Below are 25,475 nucleotides of genomic sequence, written 5' to 3'. Positions count from 1 at the left end.
CAAAACAAAACAAAACAAAACAAAACTGCATTAACTCAGAGCCTTTCAACTGCAAGTTTTATAATTTTCTCACGGGCTTAACTGGGAAAACTGAGGTTGCCTCACTAAATGCAGAAATTCATGTGAGGTTTGAGACATCACGTGATGATGTCTGATTTTGACAGGACCCTGTCTCTCTGTGTTTCTGGTTCATGAATCCCCCTCAACCTCAATAAGGTTGGCGTTATTTCCATCTGCCATAGAAACACCTCTCCAGGACTGGAGATGGCAGAGATTATCCCTGTGACCTTCGTGATGTCAGTGGCAAAGTTTCTATTCTGCTTGCTTTCTGCTCAGAATTCGACTGGCTTTGGGAGTTCTATATCCTTTCCCTGAGCCAATTCTTCTATCGTCGGCCCTATCTGCATGGGAAGGAAAGGTACCATGGGAGAACCACAACCTGCATACGACAGCAACAGTCAGACTGTTCTAATCACTGTGGTACTGAAGCCATCGGCCAGTCTTCTACCTCTGGTCATTCTTGACTTCAATTCACACTATACTATCATAGGATCATCCCAGAGTCTCCCTTGATCCCAGCAGTTCTCTCAAACCCTCCCAGGGATTCCCAATGCCACTCAGCGCAGGGAAATGCCACCACACACTGTGTGGCCTGTCCTCATCTCCCAGGCAGCCCCGCCATTCTGGTTCCTTCCCCTAGCTCAGCGCATTGCTCCCAGTTTCCCTAAACTAAAGGGCCCTGGTAACTTCACCTTCTGATCTTACTGCCACAGGAGACCCTTCCCTACCCTGTGTTCTTCAGGAGGCTTCTCTGACCCCACTCCTCTTCCCATACACTCCGGGGCTAAGGAAAATGGAATTCTTAGAATCCCAGGCACTGGGAACTTTGCCTTTTCCTGGGGAAATCCTATAATTCCATTAACATTTATTTTACAGACCCCAGTCCTGTGCCCCAGAGCCCAAGGTTCTTCACTGAGAGGGGATCTGGGTGTTAGCGACAGTCCCAGTGCAGAGAAGGACCAGGATGTGTATGGAATGATGTGGTCTGGGTCCAGAGATGGGTAGTTCAGACATTTTCACCTTAATTTCCTTTCAGAATGCGAAGCTATGGGACGTCAGAGAGGACACATGACGAGAGAGAATATGTGGTTAACAATTCTTCATTTAAGTTCGCAAGTGTGGGTAAAGGATGCTTTGATGGATTTAACTACTCCTTTGGAACATTTTATCCTGCAATAATAATCCATCCTATTGTGTGATAAAGTAATTATAATCACCACTTGGTGTCCCAAGTGAGAACAGAAGAGAAGAAATAGCTCTCATGCTGGCTTTCTGCTTTGTGAGAGCAAGAAAGCAACATCTCTTTATGTCTCAATCAACAGGGCAAATGCTCGCAGTGAATGTAATTCACTGCAATGGGAAGATGTCTCCTGGAGAGGGAGGACGGGGGAAGTATCTGGGCTCAGAGGAAAAGCCATCTGGTGGGGACAATATCTTCCCAGTCAACGGCAAACAGTGCAGGAGTGGAATGGAAGCAAGTGGAAGGCTCAAGTTAATAGGGGAGGCAGTGAACCAGGGCAGTGGGGGAAACACTGGAGCCATGGTCAGGCAAGTGGCTTTCATAGACCTTGAAGGGCATGAGACCACGATAGGGTGAAGCTAAACAACGAAGTCATAGCCAAGTATACATTACAGTGTGTGAATGAAGCTTGGGCAGTTCTGGGGAAATAGAAGCGTGAGTATTTCCTCTAAGAATATTTGTCCCATGCCTGAGTCCTACCCAGGATGGGTCCTGGGATGCTTGCTAAGGGTAGTGAGGTAGCGAGGAAAAGACAGACACACAGACACGTGAACAGTGACACTGGGCTCAGGCTGGGTTCTACAAATGCTATGATTGCAACCTGCAGTCTCAGGATGTCTATCAGGTACAACACAGAGGAAGGAGTTAGCTAGTCTCAGTAAGAGGTCTCTGTAGGCAAGCAGCCTCAGACTGTAAGTCCAGAGGAGGAACCTGGAGCTGCTGTCTTTGTGCATATCAATCAGTGGCTCTTAAGCTCTCATTCAAGGACTCCAGAGCAAAGCTTTACCATTTCCCTTGAGCCTGGGTCACAGGTCTTTGGACTCCCATGTCAAAACACACATTCACTCAGACCCCTCCACTCTCTGTACCTCCGCATTTTGGTGTTTAATGAAAGCAATTATTGGAAAATTCATAGGTGATCAAGTGGCAAATGGAACCCCTTGTATTTCCTGATGTCCCAGAAATGGAACATTCAAAAGACATCAGTAAGCGACGCAGAAATGGGCTCCTACTTCCCCACTGCATATATGCTTTGGTTACCAAAGCCTCACCACAGACTCCCACCTGTGTGTTCTCGGGAACCCCCTTTGTCCACATTAAAGAAGATAGACTTGGGCTGGATTCAGTGACTTGGCATTGTATGGCTATTGAACGCTTTTGCACACGGCCTCTCTTAGTAGTTGCAGAACAGTGGGGAAGGGTAGCCTTCCTGCCTTCAGAGTTCATAACAGTATGCACAGTTGGGCACTTCTAATGAAGGATAGGACACATGAACTCATCATAGTGACAGTGACAGACTGGATGGCCAATAGCTTGCAGTACCAGAGTCTTATGCTAAGGGAAAGTGGATAAGGAGAGTGTAGAGAAACAAAAGACTGCTTTATTTCAAATTATAGGACATAGACTTTGGACCAGAGACCATAGTCCAGTAAGTTTATTGGCCTGGAATTCACAGACAGGAACCTGTGAGTGACTTTCAAATGGCCCAAGGACATCCCTGGATGCACACACATACTTTGGGGAAGAGGAAAAACCCTTAGCTTTCACTGCCTTCTTAAAGATTTAAAGAGTAAGAACTGTTAACCTACAATAATCTATGTAGAAACACCAAAGAAGCTGCATGTATTTTTTCCTTTGGGGGAACAAAAGGAATGTGTAAGTCAGGAAGAAACAACTGAAACAACAGCCTGCTACCAACTGTTTACGAAGTCACAAGGATGGCTGGGGTTGTGTTGGGGCTCTCGGGGGAGCCATGGGGCTGTCATTTTATCCACTCGGCTCGGATTTTATTTTTAAAGGTGACAATTCTTACACATTACTATGTTAACAAGGTGACCACTGTCTAATTGATCCTTCTCATGTTACACTGTCCAATCATGTGACCATCACGTACGTTGTTGGGGAAGGAGAGACAAGAGCCTCCCCCGGTGCCCTGTGGTGCTCTGAGATGGTTTAAGGAACTCCCAACCAGGCCTAAGGTTGATCCCATGCCCAGACCTATTTTCAGCTAAGTGAACTGTGTTTATACACACTCATATATACACTTATTCCAAGTTTTACCAATAACCTAAAACAGCATTTCTACTTCTTAAGTAGAGGTGATTGCAATAGAAACTTACTGAGTGGCTGGCTCAGGCCACGAAAGCATGAGGACCCAAGTTTCACCCCCAGAATCCATGTAAAAATCAGGGTGTACACATAATCCCAGAGTTCAGGAGGCAGAGGGATCCCTGAGACTCGCTGACTAGTCAACTTTGCCCCGTCTACAAAGCATAACTGATAGATCTTGAATGATACTTCAGATTGCTTCTGATCCCTACATACATGTTAATGCACACCTACATACATACAAACATGCACATACACTCACAGTAAAAGAGAAGAAAAAGATGCTAGCTGGTACAGGATTCCAAAGTCAGGGACAGCCTAGAGCTTTTGATTTCTGAACTCTCGGAGATTTTTTGCACTGCTGGGGCCTAACAATAGGCCTCGGACATACTAGGCAGGAGCTGTACAAGCTGCATACTCAGACCTAGTATCTTCTTGCCCCTAAGATCATTCTAACCTGTTCTGTATGAGGAGTAACTTCAAAATTTAAGCGTTGAGGGGACAGAGACTTCTAGCCAACAATAATGACCGATGAAGAGCAGGGAAACCAGGCATGGTGACATGTGTCTGTCATCCTGGGCTTCAGTGGGCTGATGGGAAATCGTGTGCTTAGGCTTCAAACTAATGCAGAGACACATAAAGAAAGAAAGAAAGAAGAGGAACTTCAGTGTCACATGAGAACCTTGATCTTTTCACTACTTGCCCACTGTGGAATTTGTGCAAAGCGAATTCAACTCCCCAAATTTCAATCTTCTATCTATAAAAATAAAAAAATGGCAATAAATCTAAGGCTCATTGCAGGGTGAGTCAGGGTGCTTAACTCCGTGGTTGTAATGGTTCAGTGCTGGCTGTAATTCTTTCTGGAAGGTTTCTAGCCTCTTTAGAGAGGAACAGGAACTCTTGAGTATGAGTCGGAGACCACCAGAAAACCCATCTCAACAATGATAACATTTCAAGCTCTGTGTCCTAGGGAAAGATGATGTGAGTGTACACTGTCCCTGTCCCAGGGAAAGATGGTGTGAGAGCACACTGTCCCTGTCCCAGGGAAAGATGGTGTGAGAGCACACTGTCCCTGTCCCAGGGAAAGATGATGTGAGAGCACACTGTTCCTGTCCCAGGGGAGAGATGATGTGAGAGCACACTGCAGGAAGAAAGGCTCACTGCTGTCCCCTCTCCAACAACAGCCACTCTCAGGGGGTCAAGTGCCATTCACTCTTCATCCTTGGATTCTGACTTAGTAATGCAGGGTTAGGCTCTGCCTTCCTTCCTTGAACAGTCTGGCCATTCAGCTGTGAGTCTCTTTATGGTGTTGCTTTATCAAATAAGTCACATCAATCTAGGATTAGTCCAGTCAAGAATTGAATATTATTTATTGATAACTTTAGTTAGGACGAGCTCATAAAAATTTCAGTGCTCACCCAACACAAGTATAAGGCACCATTTTTATGATGCAATAAACTCTCATTCCCCGACACAGCAGATAAGCTTGCGTGAGTGTTAACAGATCCTTGCAGCGATCAAAATTTGTTCTGTTCAACATTTCGAATAAAATCACCGTCGTGAGAACCTTTTCACACAAGCTAAGGAGACCTTAAGTGAGAAAAATCAGGAGGCAGCTCTAATCATTACAGACAGCTTAGTATGAAACTGGGGATCTCTGGTTAAAAGCAACAACAACAACAAAAACAAACAAAAACAAAAAACAACAGCAGAGGGTTAAATGAGAAAAAGGCCAACAACTGTATAGAAAAATAAGGATGTGTTTGAGAAATGTCCAACCACTCTCACTTTCAGACTGGTAAAGGTCAGAGAATGATACGCAGAAACCCGGCATGCTGCTACCATGGAGACATACAAAAGGGGAGGGGTGGTGTCTAGAAGTTTGCCAATGTCTGTCAAAAAGTTAAGAATGAAGCCAAACTTGGTAGTTCATGACCCCAATCCCATACTTGAAATATTTGAAAGGCTGAGACAAGAGGATTGCCTTAAGTAAGTTTGAGGCTATATTGCATATGCTACCTGAGTTCCGAGCCAATCTGAGACAAGAACAAAATGCTATCTCAAAGAAATAGAAACATAAGGGCGAAGGACTAGACTTAGCAATTTTGTTATCTGGAATTCTTCTTGCTCTGGGATTTATGCTTGGTGAGAGATGAAACAGTCATCAACCACTAAGAACAGCTTCTAGAAAGATTTACAAAATCACTAATTAGATGCTGAACTAAAATGTTACTATTTATCTCACAGGCAGAGTTCCAAATCTTTCATATTAACTGATCAGTCATTAAATTATCCAGAGTGCATTGCCATTAATTTCCCAGTTTTGGCCATAGAGAAGCTAAGTCCCCGAGAGATTAGATAACTTACTCAAGGCCACATAGCTCCCATATGGCAGAGCTGGGATTTGAACACCAACTCCAGAGTTCAAAGTCTATGTTCTTAAAGAACAAATGCAAAGACAGTAACACTTGTTTAGAGTGACAAGGTCTGGGATGAGTTAGAAGGCGATGTCTAAACTTATGCTTTATTCATCAGTTACTTCATGTGCACATGTAAGCTTCTACCCATCAGTCCCCACTTAGGAACAGATAGATGAAGTGATAACCATGACCACTGGTTTCAACCTGAGCTGTCTATATCACAGAAGAGGGACATTTTGAAGGGAGGTGTCTTTGGGGGCTAGAATAATTTTTTTATCCCTAAGGGACCTTCGAAGACCTGCTTTGTCAAGACTTATGTTTTTTTTTTTTTTTTTTTTTTTTGTTTGTTTGTTTGTTTTTAATAGAGAATCAAAATTGTTTGTCATGGATACAGACAGCTAGAAAATGCTTTTGTTTTTGTTTTGAAACAAGGTCTCACTCCATAATCCAGGTTGGGCTGTAACCTCTCACCATGTAGCACAAAGGGACACGAAGCTGCAGCAATCCTCCTGCCTCAGCCTTCCAAGTTTTGAGACCACAGGCACATGTCACTCCTCCAGTGAGACCCTGATTTGTCTGCTTGATTCTTCTTCATGGGGAAGATCGTCTGTCCTGAAATGTCGTCCTCTGGGGATAACCAGGCTGCTGTCCTATTGAACTGTCAGCAGTCTTGATGCTCTCAAAGAAACAGGCACAAGATAGGATCAATTATCTTTCTGTCATCCAGCAGGGGGTTTCACAAGCCACCCCCCAAAAAAAACCTTAGGTATTTATGGACAATTAACAATGCTGGGAAGGTTTTTTGTTGTTGTTGCTTTGTTTTTCTTCAGTAGTGTAGTTGCCCATAGTTATCTCAGGACCCCATAAGTAACCCCTCACCAACCTCCTGTATAAACCCATTGTTTCTACGGGTTAAGCACGAATAAAATTGGTTCTTCAATCTGTCATTGGTGAAATGTGTTCAAGTGTCTCCTCTGGAAATATTCACTCAGCACCATTCATGTATGCCCAGCACCCTAACAATTTCCCTCGGGGAATCCCAGATCCAGTATGGAAATCTCAAAGGCAGATTCATGATGACCCCAGGGCATTTGAGAAAGGTGGAGCCCAGGTAAGGAGATCTTACATTCTCTGCCCAGAGTCTACTTTGTTCATGTTCAGCTTTACACTAACATGGCTCCCAGCATAGGCCAATACAACAACGAAAAGGAGACCAGACAGTAAATAAGTGGGTTCAATGCCTTGGAAAGAGAAGATAGCTGTCTGTCTCAGATCAGTTGAGCAGTGGGAAAATCCCACTTCTCTTTGGCTCCAGACAGTCATACCGGATAACCACATCAATAGACTGCGCAGATCACCAGGACGTTCCCTCCAGCTGCCGAGAACTACTACCATACTTGCTGTCTTCGAAGGCACCAACTTACTTTGACCCTTGAGGCTTTGCCTAGAACCTCTACATCTCTAAGGGGAGAAACTTGAGACACTCCAAACACTACAGGAGGCCGGGACTGGTTCTGAGTTTGTCTCCAAAAATGAAAAGAATAGGAAAGAAGGAAGAAGAAGAGAAAGAGATTGATTTTGGAATTCTGCTTGGGTTTTTTTTTTTTAACTCACATGTAAGTCTGAGCATCATGAGCACACCTGGTGTCCTAGGACATCTAGGATCTCCTTAGAACAGGAGTAGCAGATACTTGTGAGCCACCATAAGGGTTCTGGAAGTCTATCCAGGTCCTCTGGAAGAGCTGCCAGTGCTCTTAACTGCTGAGCCATCTCTCCAGCCCCTCCAGCCCCTCCAGCCCCTCCAGCCCCTCCAGCCCCTGGTAAAATGCCTCTAAAAGAACCTTTTTTGGGGGGGGGGAACAAACTCACAGAGACTATTAGAAGCTCCACAGTGAGCTCAAAACTCCTCGTTCCCTTGGAGAATTGCCTAAAACCAGCACCAGCAGGCTCAGCATGGCCGACTGGAACGTTGCTCTACTGGGCCAGTTATTCGCCCAGCCTTTCCGCCCCTGCCTCATGTTTATGTCTCTGGCACTTGTGTGGTGTGAGCAGTAGGTGCCCACCAAGTATGCCTTGTGCGGTCACTGAGACCCTGGGCTTAGCTGCCCAGACACAGATCTTCTGCCCAATGCTAGCAGCTCGCTAGGACACCACAGGTTCCCCATTTCTCTCTGCTTTCATTAGGCTGTCTATACAAATGGGGATGATTTCTTCATAGGATTGATTTTAGGTGGCAGTGTAATGCCACACGGTTGACAGCTCTGTTTCATCGCGGGTTTACATGGAGAGGGGGTAAAGTATCAAGTTTAAGATCAGAGAAATGCAGCCTTGCCAATAATAATCAGTGCTGGCTTAGATTCTAAGACATGGACTTAACTCAGTTGTTTTTTCTTGAGCCATTTTATTGGTGAGGATTCCCAGAACAAACAGCTGCTCACGCCGCATTTCCCTCTATCTTTTGTCAGCCTACAACTCAATATTTTCCTACTTTGGCCTTCACGAGCTGGAGTTAGACATACCGCCACTCTCACGGACGTATCTGAATGACCCAGAGGCTGTCTCTCGGGGTCACAGGAGTCTCAAAGTCCTGCCTTCTTGGCTGAGGGAGCAGCACTTTGGAGAGCGAACTTCTAGACTGTGCAATCTACAGTGGGCTGAGGGGAAGGTGCAAGAATCCAGCTTGAGAGCCACGCCCCTCTGCTGCTCCGTCCGCGTGTTTCTGTTGCACAAATGCAGCAAAATGAGTAGCAATATTTTCATTGAAAACATGCCTCATGCAAATCAGTTTGGTAAATATGGAATTTAGCCTTTATAAAAGAGCACCTGTTCCCCCTACCCCCGCCCAGTTCCTCCCTTTAATTTTTTTTTGCATTCAGATGCACTCCACTCTGCCATAAGCCTTGTCCCATACACTGCCACAAGAACAGACTGGCTGGTTTTGAATCTAGTCAAACACCCACTCCTCTTTTCGAAGAAAAAAAATCTCAAAAAAAAAAAAAAAAAAAAAAAAAATTAGAGGCACCTGCGTGCTGATTTTCTAGTGCCTCTGAAAAATATTTCTGTAGTAGCAAAATACATTGATGTTTAAAAAGGGAAAAATCCATCAGAGTTGGCAGGGTCTTGGTTCCTGAGACAAGGATGTTGGGTATGAGGGAGGGTAGCTCTCAGCCTAGCCCTGCCTGGTACCTCACAGTTCTCCCCTCTGTGCTGTGGTAATGGTTGGGTTAATGGCTCTCTACTTGGGAGCTGGATTTTAATTCAGTCCTGTCTTGCTCTGGGTGTTTTCCTTCCCCTCTCCCCATCAGAGGGATATTTTAAAACCACAGGCAGAACCTGGGGAGAGGAGACCCAATTTGACACCTTTGAACCTCGCTGGGGCCTCTTTATAGGCTGAGATTTGGAGGGATTGCTGGGTGGGGACGGGCCATCCAGGAGAGCCTTTCAGAGTTTTTCATGGAGGGACACAGATTCAGTTTCCCGAAATGGCGTTTTTGTGTGTGTGAGACCTATCAATAGAACTATCAAACTGTGAATATACAATTGAACTTTATTATCCCCTTTGATTTTGTAACTACGTAGGTATGACAGACAGAGGCCAAGTTTGAAAGAAACTTACAATGCCCACACGTCCTCTGTGTGAATGCCCCGGTTGGAAGTTTCTCTGTGCATTGGCATCTTCAGGTAGGGGCTGTGCGAGTGCCTCCCACCGACTCTTGAGCTCCGTTTTAATTAAGGACCATAACATCTCGTGGCTTTCTGTAACCGAGCAGCTGTGGCCTGTGTTCTCAATTGCAGCTCTGGATGTATTGTGTGCCTTCATATTTACTGCCTGAAACAACTTTCATTTCAAAGATTCTTACTTTGTGAGCCAAAGGGTTTTTTTTCCCCCTCTTCTTCTTTCTTGTTTCCTTTTCTTTTCTCTTTGCTTATTTCTGAAATGGTCCTGCACCTGAAATTCAAGAGGCAAGCTGTGCTCTTTCTGCCTCTGACATCATAAGAAAAGGAAAAGGTGGGAGCTTACCTTCAAATGGTCGGCCTTAAATGAAAGCCCTGCTCACTGAGGGGTCCTGAGAGGTAAAGCAGAGGGCTCATCTCACCTGAAGAATCAGGAGGTCAAACCCGAAGCTGGTCCTCTTCCTCCATCCGGCTCCTTCCGTACTCCTACTTGGCTTAGGTTTTTAAAAGCTTTTCTCCCAAAACCAAGATCTTGGTGAAAGAGCTTGTCAGACATTGTCCATGAACAAAGTTGCTACTAGGAATGCTTTCAGTTCAAGTTACTTACATGGGATTTTCTGGAAGCGATTCACAAACGATCACCCCTAACTTAGGATCACACAAACCAAGACCAAGGTGCTAGGTAAGACCTGAGACCAGGCCACTGATCGGTTTTCACAGCCAATACACTAAGTGGGCTGTGCCAGAGAGTCAACAGACCTTTCTGGCTCTCAGACTATGGTAACATCCAGTGCTGAAGAGCCAATGGAGACGCAGAGGTGATACAAACCCATTGCTGGAGATGCCCTTCCCTCTAAACCACGAAAGAACAAGCCTCCAGGAAGTGCAGTGAACTCTTACTAATGAGCAGCAAGGGACTTATATTTGACTAGGAACTTAGATTTATCTCTGTTTTAAATATTTTAATGTGAGGACCTCCCACCCCAACAAAAATTACAAGATAATGCATACAAAGTGTGGCCACATTGATTATTATTTCGTACATTTTATTCGGTCATATGCATGGAAGTAAATGTGAGGCAGATTCTATGGGAGTGCACACAGCGAGCTGTTAGCGTGGGAGGTGGGGGTACATCAGTGGTAATGATTAGAGATGATTGTGTAATTGTCTGTGGCCTCTCAAGGCTCTCGGAAGGAAGTCATGCATTTCTTATCTAACGGAATCGTATAGTTTGCACAGATGATATTTAGGATGCGGCACATGTACAGACTCCTCTGCCTGAAACAAGAACTGTCAATATTGTCGGTATAATTGGAAATACGTAAATGTGTAGAAACGGAAAACTCAAACAATCCTTAGGTACCCAGCCCGCAAGCTTGGTTCAACTCCTTTGGAGTCCTGCTAAGGATTCTGTTCCCTTTGACCTACCCCTTCTCAAATCCTCCCTCGAAATGATCTCTGTCTTCACCAACTGCCTCTCTCTCCCCAGACTATGTAGGGAAAACTTGATGGATTAAGGAGCTGAAATGGCCCCAATACTCCCAGCCATTGTCTCAGAGGATAAACCTTTACCCTGAGTGCTAACCCTCCCCTCTTGCTGTGTGTTCAGTCTCCATGGACACCTATTCTGCTTCTTGGCCAAGAGCATCCCTGGAGAATCTGCTGGTGTCCCAAGTCCTGAGACAGAATCCCAGCCAGCACTTTAGAGCCCTTAGACAGGGACACCGGGACTCCAAAACTGTAACAGATACGGCTGGGACAAAGGACCCGGAGATGTGCAATGGTTTCCTCATGATCCCCGAGGGAAAAGGGAAACATTTCTCTCTCGTGTGGCTAAACAAGCCACTAAAAATGGCTTAGACTGCCATACACTCATAGATCTTAAAAGGAAAGCTATTTGGGACTATTCACGAGAAGCCTTTAGAAAGCAGATAGCCTTTTCATCAGCAACACCACTTACAATCTTCCTTATGAGAGTAGTCAAGGATGAAGATAGGGGTGTGTGCAGAGATAGCCATTGTACCAATGCTTGTAGCTAAGTCCAAAAACGGTTAAAAGAACGGCAGCCCATGTAGGGATACTATATAGCTATCAACAAAGGATGAAAGGGAGGAGGAGAAGTAGGGGAAGAGAAGGGTGCCTCAAACTATCGAATTCTTCTTATGACTAATTTTTAAGGGAATTACCAGGAATCAGAACTGTCTCAGGCACATGATCTTTCTATAAAAAAGGGAAAGAAAAAGAAGACGCTGGAGAAGACACAAGGAGAGGAAAGATGATATGAGGGGCCTAGGAAAGAGAGCCTGCCAGTGTACTAGCACAGCCGTTCCCAGCCGCGACATGATTCTATCCCTGCAGCCGTGGCGACAAGGGTGGGGGCCGGGGGTGGGGACACTGAGCAGACAATTTGGCTGACGAAGTGGGAGGCAGAGCATCACAGCTGCCTTCCCCACAGCTGGATTGGCTTTGCAGTGTTGACAGTTTGGGAGAGAGAGAGGGAGAGGGGTGAGGGAGAGAGAGGGAGAGGGGGGGGGAGAGGAAGAGGGAGAGGGAGAGGGAGGGAGGGAGGGAGGGGGAGGGAGAGGGAGAGAGAGAGAGGGAGGGAGGGAGGGAGGGAGGGAGAGAGAGAGGGGGGAGGGAGAGGGAAGGAGGGAGGGGGAAGGGGGAGGGAGAGGGAGAGAGAGAGGGGGGGGAGAGGGAGAGGAAGAGAGGGGGGAAGGGAGAGGGAGAGGGAGAGGGAGAGAGAGAGAGAGAGGATAAAGCCTTGTCTAAGGCTGGGAGGCAAGCAGCTGGGATGTGACCCTTACCAGGAGCCCTGGTTTGATCAGTAGAAGTTACTGATTTATCTTGAATTGCAGAGCTATAATTTTTAGCTCTGATGAAGTTTCCATTGTATTATGTTGGGGCTTTTTTCTTCTTCTCCCCAGGGCTTTTAAGCATTTTTTAAAGAACCAGTATTTACTTCTGTGTATTTTATTCCATGCTTTGAAAACTCTCCATAAACAAAATCACTGTGATACACATTTTCCTTACTCCTGATCCATTTCCGGCTTTCTACCACACTGAAACAGTAAGTAAACTGTTGAAAATCTAAGCTGACAAAAGAAGGAGAAAAAAAAAAAAAAAAAAGAGTGGGGAGGAAGAGGGAGGAGGAAAAGAGGGAAGGAGAGGGGGGTTCTAAGCTGACATGAACAGGAAAACTGAACCCGGAGATTAGCTTGTTACTCAATGAACTTCAGCTGGGTAGACAGTCTGCCAAACTGATACCATTAAAAAAAAAAATCTGAAGTTGTCTTCTCCCTTCCCCCTTCTCAGTCACAGCCCAAAATATATGAATGACAGCTCCAATTCTTTTACTGTGGCTTGAGTCAGCTTGCCTCTGCTACTTAGGTCAGAGGTCAAGTAGTTCCGAGAGCATGATATTAACACATCACTTCTGAAAGTTCTCTGTTTGCTGGGAGCATCTATTTTCAAACTCCTGCAGGTGGCTGCCTCTCACAAAGCACGTCAGATGTTGCAGGATGCAAAAGGGTTCAAGGGCCCATAGATTGCAGATGCTTCTGTGGAGCCTTTTCATGAGTCCCTGCTCCACACAGCGTTCATGGCTCTTAGGGACTTAAATGCAAGTGAGCAATTTTAAAGAAGCCAAAATATAATAAAAGGAATAAAGGCCCACTTTTCTGAATCATTCCTCTCTTGTCTGTTCTCCACCTTTCAGTCACCCTAGCTGGTGGATAGAGCCAATATTTGAGAAGGGATTAAAACTTTTTTAAAGGATTTAACTGGACCAAATTAATAGAGAACTCAGAACACACATTAGATTACCATAAATTAAAGGATTGAAAAGAAAAGTAAGAACATGACATTGAAATGTACTGTTTGACTGGACAGCCAGACTAATTCGACTGGCTTAGTACCAACTTGATTGTAAGTACAATGGTTGTGAAGTGGGGCCTTTGGGAACTGGATAGTTAGCCTTTCATGCCTGGCCAAGGAAGACTTCAGAGGCTGAAGTGAATGGTTGTTTCTAGTAACAAAGGCATACATACACACACACACACACACACACACACACACACACACACACACACACACACTTACATACTCACTCACACACACACACACACACACACACACACACTTACACACATACTCACACACTCTCTCTCTCTCTCTCTCACACACACACACACACACACACACACACACACACACACGCACTTCTCCTGTGTTATTCTTACTCCAGTATTGCTTGTCCTAGATCTTTGCCACAACTCTAAGGAATTCCTTCTTTTTCTTATTTGTTTCTGAATTTCTACTTTATTTTTTTCCCTCCCCATATAAAATAACAATGCTGCTGTTGCTGATGATGGTATTTATTAAGTAATAGCTACATTCAAGGTCTGGGCACACACAGCCACTCATTTCAAACTCACAAGCGCCCTATGTGGTCAGACTGGCTCTTTTCTTCTCTCCCCAGATGAGGAAGGACACTGTCAAAGGTCTATGTTTAATAATTAGCAGAGTCCGGTTTAGGACCTAAGGTTTCAATACTTGACATCACCCTCTTAACACAATGCAATGTTCGGTTTGCTTTCTTCTTTCCCACTGAGAGACAGCCATCTCTTCTCACATTCAACCAAATAGAGAACCATTTACATAACAAGGAAGCTGTTCTCTGATACTCATGCAACTGAGTAGTGTTTTTTAAGAGAATTATTTATTGATTTTTACATAAAGGAGTACATTGTAGCTATCTTCAGACACACAAGAAGAGGGTGTCAGATACCATTATAGGTGGCTGTGAGCCACTGTTGTGGTTGCTGGGAGTTGAACTCAGGACCTCTGAAATAGCATTCAGTGCTCTTAACTGCAGAGCCATCTCTCCATCCCCTCGATAGTGTTTTTGATTCATAACATTTGACACAATGGCCACACAATGCCACTTAGGCACTTGATGGTGGCTTTGAGAATATAGCATCTTTGTGTGCTTGTTCATTAATTTATTAGCTTGCTTTTATAGAGCTACCTAACTTGGTTCATAGTCAACCCTTCATAGCAGAAAGAGCCAAGGACGATGCACAGGAAATTAAAAAGTGCAGCACACTTCTCAAGAGACCTTTGTAAGAAAAAGAAACATTTCCCCCAAAACAAAGCTCACCCAAGACAGTTGTTCTAGAAACAAGGAGACACGGAAACAAACGCGTTTTCCCTTCAGTCTTCCCCATGAGCTCTTCCACCACGTTCCATGATGTGAGAAGTGACAGTTAGGAGAGGGAACACTGACTTCCCTGGTATCATCTGGCAGCCATGAAGGGATTCCCTAAAATTATGGGTGCAAGATCTCCGACAAGACTTCTTCAAACATGCCACTTCTCCCTCTCCTCCTCTTCCTCCTCCTCCTCTTCTTCTCCTCCTTCTTCTCCTTTTTCTTCTTCAAGCAATATTTTAAAAATTAGACAGTTATGAAAATCTCCCAGATCCTGGACTGTCCCTTTGTCCTCACTGTAGCACATTGTGGGCAAAACCAGATAAAATGTTTATTGTTTGGTTTCTTACAGAGGCCACCAGAACACCCTACTGCTCTGATATCTGACCACATTGCAATGACCACCTCATTCCCTGTGGGTATCAGTTCATGGTTTCCTACTCTCCTGTTGGATAAGAAATATCACTATAAATATAATTACTATCTACATAAAAGTTTGCTCTCCTTTTAGGGGGTGAAGTTTACAAGGGCAGGTTCACCATTGCTCAGTCATAGAGAACTCCCCAAAGCGTAGACAAGATCCTGCCAAATGAACTGGGACTGAGACTGGTGTTTCCTGCCTCAGAGCAATGCCAGGGCTTTCAGGGTGCTTGTATCAATCTTCTGCTGTTCAAGAGAAGGTTGGACTGAAGCAGCTCTACCCCTACCCCATGTCACCTGGAGTCAAATGCTTGGGGTCAATGAAATACTCAAATGCCAGCTCTCGGGAGTGGGACCAGTCCTGGGAGACTTCGGGTCCAACAGCCACTGTCTGAAGTTAAGAAAACAGAAGTGTGGAAAGGGCAGGTGACTTGTCTAGTGTCACATACCCTGAAAGAAAATGAGGACAGGTCAGTCCCCTCTCCTGTTCAATTACAGAACCTTAGAGTCTATGAAGAGGGTGGAGGTCGAGTGTGGTCTTGTCAAAGATAGCCCCTCCCACCTTTCAAATGCTGGGCTCTCCTAGGCCTGACTCAGGCTCTTTGCTACCACATACTAGTCAGCTCTGAGGGGGAGTGTGAGAAGAATGGGGGAGGGAGGTCAAAGAAGCCTGGTTGACTCAAGTCTTCAAGAGCACAGACATGTCTGAAGTCTCTGCCAGTCTTAGGTGGAAACTGCTAAGTCTTAGAAATAAATCTTTCCATTGGGCAGGAAGACCTGCCTGCCCTCTTGCTTAGGGACTGTGTCTATGTCCTTTTGACTCCAGCTCAGAGCACCCTCCCTAGTATGGCAGATGGTCCCCCAATGCCAATATTAACATGACTTTCAATTCAAGAGGATAACCTAGAGGTCAAGGTTAGCACTCTGATTTTCAGGTTCCTGTGCAAAATGAAAACATCCTTAAACACTAAAACATAAAAACTTTTCCTGGACTTCCTTCCCACTCTTGACGGTGCGAGCGTGGTCTGCAGCCCGGTGGGGTGGACGCGGCTAATGACTTCCACACCCAACATGAGTGACATTTCCTGCAAAAACCGGGATGACTATCTGAAGTGGCCGGAGTATTTCACAGTCACAGTGGTAGCCTTTTTGTCTGCACAAAGAAGCAAGGACCCGAGATCCAAGGTGGGAGCCTGCGTTGTGGATACGGAAAACAAGATTGTTGGGATCGGGTACAATGGCGTGCCAAATGGGTGTGGCGATGACCTGTTGCCTTGGAGAAAAGCAGCAACTGCAGAAAATAAGCTAGATACTAAATGCTCTTATGTGGGCCATGCCAGGCTAAATGCCATCACGAATAAGAACTGGGCTGACAGGAAGGGCTGCGGCATGTATGTTGCCTTGTGGAATGAATGTACTAAGCTCATCATCCAGGAGGGTATAAAAGAGGTTATTTTCATGTTGGACAAATACCATGACAGCAAGGAAATGACAACTGCTAGGCTCCTGTTTTAAATTGGCTGGAGTTACGTTCAGAAAGTTCACACCAAAGTACAGCAAGATTGTCTTTGACTTTGATTTGATTAATAGCCGACCGAGTCAGGAGCCGCAATGGTTTTCGTCTTGTTAAAGCCCCAGAATATGACCTCCCACACACACCCAAGGGGCTCCCCAAGCCCACGGGTGAATGTCTCTTCACATCTGCAGAGCCTGTCTGCCAGCAATGAGTGGCTGTCATCTATAGAGTTTCAACAGCCTCTTCTTGCTGCTACACAAGCTAGATGGACATACAGACAGTTGCTTCTTGTTCTTATCAGGGATGAGCAGACCCTGATGTGAACATCTGGCCCAAAAGAAACATACCCTGTCACACCGACCAAATGAAGCTAGCATGAACATACCTGCTGAAGAGTTGAGGGGACCTCTCCCCTGTTCCCATGAGGTTGAGGAGGGCATGTGTCCTAGCCCTGCTGTGCAGACACATATCTGTCACTCCTGTTTCTTGATGCCAGCATGGTTCATTTCCAAGGGCACCCTACAACCAGAGAGTACAATAATTCCTGTCCTATAAGAGAATTGTGGGAAACTCTGTGTACCTGGAGGTGGTCCATGCTAGACCCCCTGAGATGCACCTCATTTATGCCATCAGCATAAAATAACTCAGGCAGCTTCCTTCTGGTGCCCCATTGTGGATGGAGGTGTCCACTGTGTGCTCTGTTTTTAATTCCATTTAACCTCTGGCAAACGAGCTCTCCGTGTTGGGATTCTGAACCCCACCCCACAGTTACTCTAGCTTGTCTGCTTTTATAAACTTGTAAGCCATATAGGCAGAGGCAGGAGGATCTGAGTTCGAGAGCAAGGACGGTGCCAGTTAACTGTGGGGGGGAACATACCCGGCTGTTGCCAGGTAACTGAGGGGTGGGGTTTACAGAATCTCAACACTCAGTGTCGTTGATGAAATAGCTTCTTTATCTAAAGACTGTTCCCTTCTTTAGGGTGCTTGTTTTTTTCCATGGGTTTCTAAGATTTGTTTTTAACACCCTGTATTCTGGAGCATTTTTGTTTTAGTTTTTTGTAATTTGGATCTTTGCCAATATTATTAAAATTTTATTAAAATCTACCAGCACCAAATATTTTTCCCTTTCCCCCCCATGGACTTTCTTTTCTCATTAGGGTCATTTTTATTTAGTTAGCATCATTCTAGAGAAAGAAAAATAAAATAAATTACAAATTGTTGACATAAATCTTACCATTCATTGTTATGCTGGGTGATGTCACTTTTTAATGCAAATATTAGAATGTTTACCATGGATATGGAATCGTTGAAATGGCACAGTTTATATTTTGTAGCTATGCTATGCATGTGTAATTTGTTCTTACCTCAGGAGGAAAACTATATTCAGCACACAAAACCGCCATGCGCCTTTCTTTTGCTTCTTGCTTGGTAACCGTGCATTCTGCCAACTTTCTGTTCATTCAACTTGCTAATGTGTGAGGACAGACAGAGAGGATAAGGAACGATCCTCCCTCTCTTTCCTTTGATGCCACTGTTTTCAGCAGACATGGTTGGGTAGCATGCATGATGGGTAAGAAAATGGTACTGCTCCTTGCTCGTTTACATTGCTCGTCTGTTCTCCCTCCGCTGCACCTCTCGTGTTCTGTGTTGGAAGCAAAGTCTGGCTCAAATAAAAAGCACAACCTCTTGGAAACATTAACACCTTCACCAAACGGAGATGTCGCGGGTATAATTTCCTAGGATTTTCTTAGCAGTCTTGGTGAACGCCCGCACATCAAGGGTCCGTGGGAATGTGGTGTTCGTGATCGCAGCAAGCATAACCTTGAGAGTGTCAAGGAACAGGGAACATGCACAGCCATAGCATCTCCTTCACACAGGCTTCACCCACACTGAAGCAGCCAGAGCAATGATTCCGGTCTAACGTGGGCAACCAGTGGACCCAGAGCCTTCCCCTTCCCCTCTCGTCGATTTCTGCTTTCTGCTTCCTTACTTCTTGAACTAGACCCTCCTTCTTGGCACCTTTATAAAATGATGAATAGAACTCAGAGGCTCATGGGAATGGGATTAGCAAAAATTCCTAGTTTGTCTTCCTAGTAGGGAGATAGAAGGAAAGATGGTGGAAATGTTGGGAATGCCTCCCATTTAACCCCAGGAGTTTTCTCCTCCACCTCCTCCACCTCCTCTTCTCACTGCCCCCTTTGTTTCTCTATTTTTCTCTCTTCTTTTTTTTTTAAAGATTTTTACTTATTTTATGTATGTGAGTACACTGTACCTGTTTTCAGACACACCAGAAGAGGGTATCAGACCCCACTACAAATGGTTGTGAGCCACCATGTGGTTGCTGGGAATTGAACTTGGAACCTCTGGAAGAGCAACCAATGCTTTTAACCACTGAGCCATCTCTCCAGTACCCCCCCCTTCTTCTTCCTCCTCTCATTGTATCACCATCTCTCTTTTTTCTCTCCCCTTTCTTCCCCAATTCTCATTCTATCACATATCAATTATCTATCTATCAGTCATCCGTCATCTATCTCTCTGTCATCTACCTCCCCACTTCCCTTTAGATAGGCCGCCCTGTATTGTGCAGGCTGGCCTTGAGTTTATAATCCTCCTTGGGAGAAATGCTGTGGCTAACTATGGTGAGAACGCCTGTCCATCCAATCCTGTAGAGGATCAGTACCCACCCTAAAATTCATTAACTAAGAGCCCAGAAGGAGCTTCTAGAATAGCTTATATTGGTCACAAACACACCATGTCCACATTTTTATAATCGTTCCAACAGTTTATTTATTTCTGAGACAGGGTCTTATGTAACCCAGGTTTATGGCAAACTCAGTATGTAGCTGAGGATAACCTTGAATGTCAGGTCTCCTGATTCTGCATCCTAGTGTTGAGATTACAGGCATGAGCCACTGTCCTGGTGTGAGACACTTCACTTTGTAGTATTAGAGATCAATCCCAGGGCATCCTGCCAACTGAGCTACATCCCCAACTCTAATTTAAACTTAAAAAAAAAAAAAACTCTGAAAACAGATTTACTATGTGCCTGGCGGGATCCCAGGGGTTTTATAATATATACTTATTCTGTCCTTAAAATTAGATGAAGCTAGTATCAAAGAGTGATCCCACACTCTACAAGTAACGTCGAGCAGAGAATACAGTGGTGGCTAGAGGGACCTCGCTGGATATCAGTATAGACGGGCATAAGCCCAAGCAATGGGACACACACGGAACCTATTCCTGAGCACTCACTGTAAGACATGACACCACCAGGCTGAGCAGAGGGACCACAGCCACCCAGCCCAGTCACTTTCAGCCTCATGGCTTACACAGCCACCCTCCCAGAGCGCACAGAGATACCACAGGCTGCTGCTGACCCCACTGACCTTGCTCTTGTCCCCCCTCAGCAGCTGGGTTAATGGTGGTTTAGAAAGTTCCCCATGTGCTTCTGATCAGAGTAAAAGGGTCCCCGAGCTAACTGTCTGCCTCTCACTTGTGCTTTTAAAGTCTCTCCACCTCAGTAATGTTTTCCATTTTCTAATGACACTTTAAATTTTATTCCTATTACCTGAACATCAAGCACGATTATGCCGTTCTGAGTTTCTTCTTGGCAATTAATGCAATCATATGATACATCACTAATGCCAGCCAGGATCCTTACCACAGAATAGTACAAATTATCATATTTCTATATACATTTGCAAATCCCTTATTAACATTCCAATCCTGTGTGTATTTTTTTTCTTCTGAAAGAAACAACAACAACACTCTATCAGGTTTCTGGAGCTGCTGCTCTTGGCCGAACTAGACCACTGTCCGTGACCGGAGCTGCAGAGGGAAACAGAGGCAATGATAAATCTATTCCGGTTCTGTGTGATTCCTTATCCACTCAAAGAAGGTCTATGAACTGCAAAAGTTGTTCATAAGACCACATGATTGTCTTCTCATATAGATACGTATGGATATAGGCCAGTGACATACAGATTATATGGAGAGATACATAGTTCTCTGCTGTGAGACCATTTTATATGGGCAACATTAAATTTCAATATTTGGATATGTATACAATTAACAATTTATCCATATACATATAAACACCAGTATTTACCAGTAAGAACATTGGGTTAATTTTTTAGATAATCATCTTGAGGAAGAATTGGTCAAATGTTGCCCAAGCACCTCAGATCATTGGTTGTATTGAGTTACATAATAATAAATAGTAGTCGTAGCATTTGTCCCAGATAATCTGTGAAATGCAAACATTGTGAAGTCATAATTTCTCTGCCTCAAATGTTCTGTCTAATAAAAATAAGCACACACAAACACACATATTTCACAAACACATACACATACAAGTACATAAACATACCATACATGCACACATATACATACACAATCACACAAATATACTACATACACACAAACACATATACACACCATCACACAAATATACACACACACAAACACATATACATATACAATCACACAAATATACTCCACACACATTTATACATACACACCGTCACACTAGCACACACACACACACACACACACACACACACACATACACACACACATCAGGTCATCAGATGGTTGAGAAAATAACACAAGCTGTAGGCCCCTGGTTTTTAACTGAAGGGACATGAAGGGTCAGTGGCTTATTGCTGGAACATTTATACCTTTTGCTACATCCAACAGAAGGACTCCCCTGATGTAATTCCTCATGTACAGTCAAATTTAAAGTCCATAGTTTATGTCTTACATTTAAAGCAAAAAAAGTTTTTAAAAGGTTTTCAAAGAAAGCAAGTTTGTTTAGTTCTGGAGGAAGGAAAGGCCTGGGCTGATGACAGGGTCCTGGGGCACTACGGGGTATCACATGGTTTATAGCTTTCTTTTTAAAAACTGATAATAAAAAATGACTAAAGTCAAGTGTAAAGTCTGGCATTTCAATGAACGTATATAATCATGCAATCCTACCTTAATCATAGTATACAGGTTTTAACACATTGTACTGTTCTCACCGGCCACATATCTACAACGTACCAGAATCACCAAGCCCTGCTTCCAGCCACTGGACCATTTGCTAGCCTGCTTCTCCAAACACTTCCAAATTCCTTCTAAAAACAAGTTCCAAGGCTTAAGAATCACATGATCAGATTCAGCCACAGCAGTGACCCTTCTCTGTCATCAATTTTCTCTCTTGGTTACTTGTTGGACCCCTTACCTGGTCCAAAATGCCAGACACGAACACTTGAAAGGAAGAGGGTCTCTTTTGGCTCTTCCTATCAGAGTTCAGGCTGTGGTTTCTTCGTGCGCTTGAGTAGAACATTGTGGCTGTGGGGACATTAGTGGAGTACCTTTATTTCATGGTGGACAGACAGCAGAGATGGGGAATAGGACCAAGGATGGTTTATGTCCCATTTGCTTCAATTAGGCCATTCCTCCCAAAGTTCCTCTAAAAACAGCCCGCCAGAAAACCAAGCATTTGAGATGCGAGCTTCTGGAGAACAACACATATCCAAGTCACTTCCGGATGTCACCCTTATCACATATGTGGTTTGCAAATATTTTCTCCAAGTTTGTGCTCTTTTTCCCCCTTCTCTAATCTTTCCTTTTTATACAGCAGCTTTTTTATTTGTGTAATACTTGTGAGTGGTGTATATGTGTGGGGGGAGGAATGCATGTATCCGTGTGTGTACCTTGTGGAAGGCAGAGGTCAGAGGTGTCCTGCCCAGTCATCCTGTATCTTATTCCCTTCAGATGAGGTTGCTCACGGTCAGCCAACAAATCCTCGTGATCCTCCTGTCTCCTCCTAACACAACATGGGGGGGTTTCAGGACATAAGCAGCCATATCCAGTGGGTGCTAAGAGATGAATTCAGGTTCTCATCCATAGCAGCAAGTACTCTTACGCTGCATGGAACCATCCCTCCAGCCCCACCATCCTTTCATTTTTACCTTGGTTACTTATGCTCTGGATATCACATGCAAGAGAACTTTGCATCATAGAACATTTACCATACGTTCGCTTCAAGTAAACTTGCTATTCCGTAACCCGCATGGAAGCATTTGGTTTATTTCTATTTAATGTCTAAAAGTGCCATAAAAATCCAGTTTCATTCTTGCGCATGAATAGTATCTGTTGGAGGTTGAGTGTGTTTGTGGCAATTTTGTTGGAAACCAGTTGCCTATAGAAGTGTGTGTGTGTGTGTGTGTGTGTGTGTGTGTGTGTGTGTGTGTGTGTTTCTCTCTGAGCTTTTGACTTGTTCCATTGGTTAGCATGTTTTATGCCAGCACATGCTATTTAGATCACCACAACTTTTAATATATTTTGAAGTCAGGCAGTGTGATTGTTGTCTTTGTTCCATTTTCTCAAGACTGATTTGGATATTTGATGTCTTTTATGGTTTCATCTAAATTTTAATTTTTTTTCTCTCCTTCCTATGAAAATAGCTGAACTAACTTTAAGGACAGAGTTACAAGGTCAAGCAAAACAGAACTGTAGCTTTATCATAAGTTGATGCTACGGAGCAACAGTTGTATGTTTGAGCTACAAACCAAAGCTGTGCACAGAAAACCAGTCCCAAGACTCCATCATGGACCCCATTTCGTTCCAGTTTGCCCAGGCTGTTACTCGTGAGACCCCACTAGCACTGGTGCTGACAAATAGTCATGACATGCTTTCTTTTGAGTGAGGGGGTGGTTGGGGAGAACCCGTGATTGCTGAAGCCTCTGGGTGATGGTCTGTGCAGGGCATGTATGTAGACCATCTTGCCTGAGTCTCTCAGGAGTCCTGCCAAACCACCTGGCAATGCTGTGTTCAGAGGAGACACCGAGGTCCAGAGGGATCAATTCATTTCCCCAGAGTGACAAAGCTAGCATTTTATTTCAAACTGACCCAACTTTTAGTTTGAAGCCTTTGGGGGGTGGGTGGTTGTGTTCAGGGTTATACACTTGATAATATACATGTGATAGCTCTCTCAAAATTATCCACAATAAATAAATATTTTTAATTACATTAAAATTGAGCTGGAGAGATGTCTCAGTGGTTAAGGGCACTTGAAGGTCTTATAGACAGGAGTGTGCAGATGAAAGGGTCTCCCACTGTCCCTTTTTGTCACCAGACTACAGGCTGTAAGGCCACCCTCTTGACATCCACCTGGCTTAATAGGCCGTTGGGAAGTCATTTGCAGAACTTCTATACTGTCGCCCACAAAACGGTTACTTTTTGTAGGTAGGATGGGTGACTGCTGCTTTCAGATGTGACCACTCCACCTCTCTCTTAGTGTCTTTCCTTTCTTCCATGTAAACAGATGAAACACGGTGACCATTGCTAGGGAAGGTCTCTGCTGGGGCAGGAAACAAAACAAACCCTCACTTCTGGCCTCTGTTACCCAAACCCCAGATCCTCAGGGGAGTTCAGGAAAAAAAGAGTCTGAGGAGAAGGAAAAGGAAAGGAGAGATGGAAGAAGAGGAGGGGAGGGAGGGTCAGGAAGTGGTGGGGTAGGGAGTGGACAGGACTAGAGGAGGCAGTTCTTTTTACAGAGAACCAAGATTTGGTTCCTAGCACCTACATGGTGGTTCACAATGCCAGTTCCAGACAATCTAGCTATTTCTTCTGGCTCCAGTGAGTACCTGGCTTAAAGTCACTCACACATATAAGTTAAGTCTTCTTCTCTCTTTCTTTTTTTTTTTTTTCAATTACATTAAATTACTCACAATGCATTCAGAAGACGTAAATGGCTTCGTGACAGTAAACTCCACTCTCTTTTGTTCTGAATAGTAAACGAAAGTCAACAAATGTGAAGACTTCATTTAGAGAGAGTGAGTTCAGGACATGGCTGAATTTGGGGGAGGAAGCTGAGGAATTTCACTTGTACAATGATCAAAGTGAGAGGCTGCTGTTGGTTCATCTGGGTTCAATCTAACAACTTTCCTATTGTCACGAGAGCCCTGGGGAGCCTCCAGATGCAAGTCATCTCTTCTCTCTACTCCCATTGTGCACGATGAGGAATATGCTTCTTGCATTTAATAGAAGATAGCAGGGTTGGGTGAGTTCTGAAAGCTTGTTGGCAGACTTGTCCAAACTGGAATAGCATTAGGAAATACCTTTTTTTAAACAGATGTCAGTGTGAACAACTTACTGAGAAATCTCACCTCTGGCCTTTGAGCATTAAGAAATATTCTTCCTAAGGACAGTCCAAATGCATTCATCCCACCCATTTCTCTTACTGTTAAGAGAGATTTCTTCTCTGCCTGTAGTTTGTGTCTCACGAGGTTAGCCACAGCCACTGTTCCCATTGTGTTGGGGCTAGGTGCATGGGTGCCAGGTCTAGTGTTTGACAAGCTGACTAGGTTTGAGTGACTCCCTGTCTAGCCTCAGAGGATTCCTAAGCTCCTTTCTCTTGGTTTGTGTCCCTCCTTGTCCTCTATGCAGAAACTCTCCTGGCAAAGTACGGCGTTAAGACTCGGCTACGATTCCTAATAAGCTCTCAGGCTCCAGACAAATGGAGAAACATTTTCTACATCCTTCTGGAAGCAAGGACAACTCACTGTCTCATTCTCTTTCTGTACAGGAAAGATCAACAAATCTGCTAGCAAGGTTGTCATTCGGGCAATGTGTAGAGGGCTTCAGACACCTTCTGTCCCACAGACCCTCCTGATCCTTCCAAGACTCTATTGGCTGCCCCTTTTCTATTGGCTCTGAAGAAGGAAGGAAGAAAACATCCCTTCTTTTCTCACTGCTTACAAAGATTAAAGTCCCCAAATCTCTCTCCTCCAGATGGTATTCCCTCATTCCTCTGAAACCCTGCCCACAAAGAGATG

The 25,475-nt window shown here is 44.4% G+C and overlaps 1 protein-coding gene across 1 annotated transcript; it reads left to right on the top strand.

Annotated features, from left to right (window-relative positions):
* Nucleotides 1-16,205: 16,205 nt before the first annotated feature.
* On the top strand, nt 16,206-16,649 carry LOC308429400 (deoxycytidylate deaminase-like; the record flags this gene model as incomplete). The annotated part of the gene is made up of 1 exon (XM_080928195.1): nt 16,206-16,649. One exon carries the CDS (start codon nt 16,206-16,208, stop codon nt 16,647-16,649), a length of 444 nt encoding a protein of 147 aa, XP_080784321.1.
* Nucleotides 16,650-25,475: the final 8,826 nt, after the last annotated feature.

The sequence above is a fragment of the Micromys minutus genome (assembly GCF_963924665.1).
Source record: "Micromys minutus genome assembly, chromosome: 13".
Lineage (NCBI taxonomy): Eukaryota > Metazoa > Chordata > Mammalia > Rodentia > Muridae > Micromys > Micromys minutus.
The sequence above is the reverse complement of the archived record's forward strand: the minus strand, read 5'-3'. Positions and strand labels throughout refer to the sequence as shown.